The sequence below is a fragment of the Gekko japonicus genome, unplaced genomic scaffold (assembly GCF_001447785.1).
Source record: "Gekko japonicus isolate JY-2015 unplaced genomic scaffold, Gekko_japonicus_V1.1 scaffold1600, whole genome shotgun sequence".
NCBI lineage: Eukaryota > Metazoa > Chordata > Lepidosauria > Squamata > Gekkonidae > Gekko > Gekko japonicus.
In genome coordinates, this window is record NW_015163138.1 from 196,985 (window position 1) to 201,753 (window position 4,769).

At 48.5% G+C, this 4,769-nt stretch overlaps 1 protein-coding gene across 1 annotated transcript in view; it reads left to right on the forward strand.

Annotated features, from left to right (window-relative positions):
- The window catches only part of INF2 (inverted formin, FH2 and WH2 domain containing), a 14,241-nt gene extending 9,740 nt beyond the window's left edge, over positions 1-4,501 (forward strand). Inside the window, exons 2-4 of the mRNA XM_015406971.1 lie at positions 1,153-1,268; positions 3,114-3,273; positions 4,464-4,501. Of these exons, the coding sequence (XP_015262457.1) occupies positions 1,153-1,268; positions 3,114-3,273; positions 4,464-4,501 (314 nt within the window). The remainder of the gene's footprint in view (positions 1-1,152; positions 1,269-3,113; positions 3,274-4,463) is intronic.
- The last annotated feature ends 268 nt before the right edge of the window (positions 4,502-4,769 follow it).

A 4,769-nucleotide genomic window follows, 5' to 3' on the forward strand; every position in this document is an offset into this window, starting at 1 on the left:
ATGCTCCCTCTGAGCTGTGGAGTCTTGTGAGCAAAAAATTCTACTTTGTGAGCTACTGGCATTAAAGTGGTGAGCGAGCGATTTGGCTACTGCATAAATTAGTTTGCTCTGGAGTCATCCTCCCTGAGCTAAGACAAAAATGTGTGAGCTGAAGGCTAAAAAAAACTGTGAGCTAGCTCACACTAATTCAGCTTAGAGGGAACACTGGTCCTGACCCGGATGGCCCAGGCTGGCCTGATTTCGTCAGGTCTCAGAAGCTTAGCAGGGTCAGACCTGGTTAATACCTGGATGGGAGACCACCAAGGAAGTCCCGGGTTGCGACACAGACGGCAGCAGTGGCAGAACCACCTCCGACCATCTCTTGCCTTGGAAACCCCACTAGGGGTCACCATAAGTCAGCTGCAACATGACAGCCCTTTCCACCACCAAGAAAGCAGGAGGTCTATCGATCCTTTGCTGGCGTCTCCTGTTTAGATGGCGGACTGCAGTTAGCTTGGTGGGCCAGAAGCAATGCTCCCTGTAAGGTGTGGAGTCTTGTGAGCAGAAATTCTACTTTGTGAGCTACCGGCATTGAAGTTGTGAGCGAGAGATTTGGCTGCTGCATCAATTAGCTTGCTCTGGAGCCCTCCTTCCTGAGCGAAGAGAAAAATGTGTGAGCCGGAGGCTAAAAAACTGTGAGCCAGCTCACACTAGCTCATCTTAGAGGGGACAGTGGTCAGAAGATGTGTTGGCTTGATTGAAAGGGTGTGTGTGTGTTGTCAAGTCATAGCCAACTTATGGAGACCCCCTAGGGTTTTCAAGGCAAGAGACTAACAGAGGTGGTTTGCCATTGCCTTTTGCTGCATAGTGACCCCGGACTTCCTTGGTGGTCTCCCATCCAAATACCAACCAGGGCCAACCCTGCTTAGCTTCCTGGACCATCCTGTTAGGGGCATATTGAAAGGTACAGATCTTGAAACCATGGACCAAGGAATGCCATGTTCCACATCTGCTTTGAACTTGTTGTAATATAGTTGCCAGACGGCTGGGACTTATTTCGTTGCTGTTGTTTGGGAATTTGCTATGCGGAGGCATTTTCGTAGCTCTTATCTGGGGGGTGTTTGCATCTGGGGGATGTTTGCACCTGTTCTCACTCGTCCTCTGCCTTTGCAGCGCTGGACACCTCCAATGTCATGGTCAAGAAGCAAGTGTTCGAACTCTTGGCTGCCCTCTGCATATACTCGGTGGATGGCCACGCGCTGGCTTTAGATGCTCTGGATCATTACAAGGCAAGTCAAAAGTAAAATGTCCAGCACTCCATGAAGCTTGTGTGTCCTGAGAAGGGGAAGAAATGGTTGCTATCCAACATGATTCACTTGGGAGCCAGTTTGGTGTAGTGGTTAGGATCACGGACTCTAATCTGGGAGAACCAGGTTTGATTCCCCACTCCTCCACATGCAGCTGGTGGTGTGACCTTGGGTCAGTCACAAGTTCTCTCAGAGCTGTTCTCTCTAGGGCAGTCCTCGAAAGAGCCCTCTCAGCCCCACCTACCTCACAAGGTGCTTGTTGTGGGGAGAGCCAGTTTGGTGTAGTGGTTAAGAGCGGCGGACTCTAATCTGGGAGAACCGGTTTTTATTCCCCACGTCTTCACCTGGCGCCAGCTGGGTGACCTTGGGTCAGTCACAAGTTCTCTCAGAGCAGTTCTCTCAAGAGCAGTTCTCTCAGCGCTCGCTCAACCCCACCTATCTCACAGAGTGTCTGTCGTGGGGAGAGGAAGGAGATTGTAAGCCGCTACGAGACTCCGAGTGAAGGGTGGGGTATAAATCCAATCTCTTCTACTTCTTCCGGTATTCCTTGGTCATCTCCCATCCAAATACTAACCAGGGCCAAGCCTACTTAGCTTCCAAGAAATGACAAGGTCAGGCCAGCCTGGGTTATCCAGGTCAGGGCAAGAAATGCTGAGGGGCAGAAAATTACCATCTGTAGTGAGGTAAGAATTCTGTGTCCATATTCAACCGGGGGGGTGGGATTGTTCTCAATTTGTGAATGAACTAATGGAAATGAAGAGTTATAAAACTTCATCCCAAGCAACATAGCCCTGACCCAGATTCTCCTGCACCACCATGGCAGATTTTAGGACCCAAAAAAAGCCACATCTCAAGCTCCAGTTAGCAGTCGGTATGTAGCAGCTGTTAACTGCCATAAGAAGAGAAGAAAAGATTGGATTTATACCCCGCCCTTCACTTGGAGTCTCAGAGCGGCTTACAAACTCCTTTCCATTCCCCTCCCCACAACAGACACCCTGTGAGGTGGGTGGGGCTGAGAGAGCTCTGACAGAAACTGCTCTTTTTCAAGGACAGCTGTGCCAGAGCTTGTGACTGACCCAAGGTCATCCAGCCAGGAGCAAGTGGAGGAGTGGGGAATCAAACCCGGTTCTCCCAGATTAGAGTCCGTGCACTTAACCACTACACCAAACCGTGTTTCCATTTTTCAACCTGAACTACCTCCACATTCAGAGGCAATCAACCTCTCAGTCCCATTGCCAGGAATCAACATCAGGGGAAGGCCTCAGCCTCTATGCCCTGTTGTTGGCCTTCCAGAGGAACCGGTTGGCCACTGTGTAAGACAGGATGCTGGACTAAATGGACCACCGGTCTGATCCAGCAGGGCTTTTATTTTGTTTTAGTAAAGGCCTCGGCCTCTATGCCCTGTTGTTGACCATCCAGAGGAACTGGTCGGCCACTGTGGGAGACAAGATGCTGGACTAGATGAGCCACTGGTCTGATCCAGCAGGGCTCTTCTGATGTTCTTATCAGGGGAAGGCCTCCACCTCTCTGCCCTGTTGTTGGCCCTCCAGAGGAACTGGTCGGCCACTGTGGGAGACAGGATGCTGGACTAAATGAACCACCGGTCTGATCCAACAGGGATTTTATTTTGTTTTAGTGAAGGCCCCGGCCTCTATGCCCTGCTGTTGGCCCTCCAGAGGAACTGGTCAGCCAGTGTGGGAGACAGGATGCTGGACTAAATGGACCACCGGTCTGATCCAGCAGGGCTCTTCTGATGTCCTTAACCTTGACTTTATAAAGCCGCTTGTGATTTGTCTTGCCTGTGATCTGCTTTTTCAACATTGCCAGACGGTGAAAACCCAGCAGTATCGATTCAGTGTGATCATGAACGAGCTCTTAGCTACAGACAACGTGCCCTACATGATAACGCTCCTAAGTGCCATCAACGCGATAATACTGGGAACCGAGGAACTAAGAGCCAGGACTCAACTCCGGAACGAGTTCATAGGTAATGCCTAGCCCAGATCTTTTGAACCCAAATCAGGTTGCTTTCACGTGGTGGCAAGACTATTGTCACTGGTGCAAATGTATCGGCATTCTCAGCAATAACAGAGTATCCGTGCAACAGGTTTCCCATACTTTCCCTGCCCCAGACCCCGGCACCCACCATTCCTCTTCCAGCACCACACCACTGGAAGTCCTTTTCGTCATGCTACAGCAGTCATTCACAACTAGCTTGGCTTGGGCACACAAAATTAATCCAGTTGCAAAAAAATCGCTATTGCGCATTGACTGTGCAATAGCCATTTATGTCTGGCTGCACCCAAGGAAATATTGGTGTGAATCCTATGACATCGTTCCCCGTGTGCTTCTCTTCAGGCACATGAAGGCTTTCCTCTGATTGCTATTGCGCATTGATTGTGCAATAGCCACTTGTGTCTGGCTGCACCCAAGGAAATATTGGTGTGAATCCTATGACATCATTCCCCATGTGCTTCTCTCCAGACACATGAAGGCTTTCCTCTGATCTGGCACTCACTTCAAGCAGTTACACACTTGTAAACATGCCTTTGATCTCACACACACGGAAGTGCTAGCGGCAGAGCAAGCAAGTGCTTCAGCAGAGGAAAGCCTCTGCAGCAGCCAGAGAAAAGCGTGAGGGGAAGAATTTCATAGGATCCAACCCATAAGGTGTGTCAGACCACAAGAGGTTAGGGCAAAAACAATAAATCAAATACAGCTAAACACGCAGGGGTAATATAAAAATATCCAATATATTTTAACAGTGCATAGAAAATATTGAAATCTCAATAAAAACCAGATATCTACAGTTCTGTATATAAGTACATATATCAGGGCTGCTGCTGCTTCTTATTTCTTTCTCTTTTTTTAAAAAAAAAGAGCTGCTAGAACTTTCAAGAGGGAAATGAAGTTTTCGTTCTGTATTCCGGCATGTTCCCCCAGAAAAAAAAGCCCTGCCTATAACGAATATCAGGACAGATGTCAGAATATAGAGATACAGGTTAAAAGGTACAAAACACGTGCAAATAAAAGAACCCAATGCATTCTGGGCCAAAAAGCCTTCCCTCTGTGGTGCAGTACAAGCTGAGCACTCCATAAGTTAAACCTTGTCCAGAGAACGATTCAATAAGTAGCTGACGGCATCAATCAATGTTTGTCTTTTATTGCTCCTTCCAGGTCTCCAGTTGTTGGACATTTTGACCAAGCTGCGGTAAGTGATTTTATAAGCTGTCTGAGGTTTCTGTTAACGACATTATAATGCAGCAGGGGACAGAATGTGGACGCCCGTCCCCTTGCACGGCTTTGAGCCAGCCATTATGACTGTGGATTTTTCTTCCTATCTCCACCTACGCTGTTTGACATCATAATGTATCGAGGGCAACCACGGTGGGAGACAGTAATTTGGTACTGCAGTAACATTTGCTTAGGGAAGATTCGATTGATAGCTCCTGTTGGAATTCAGGGTCTGAGTGACCACCGTAT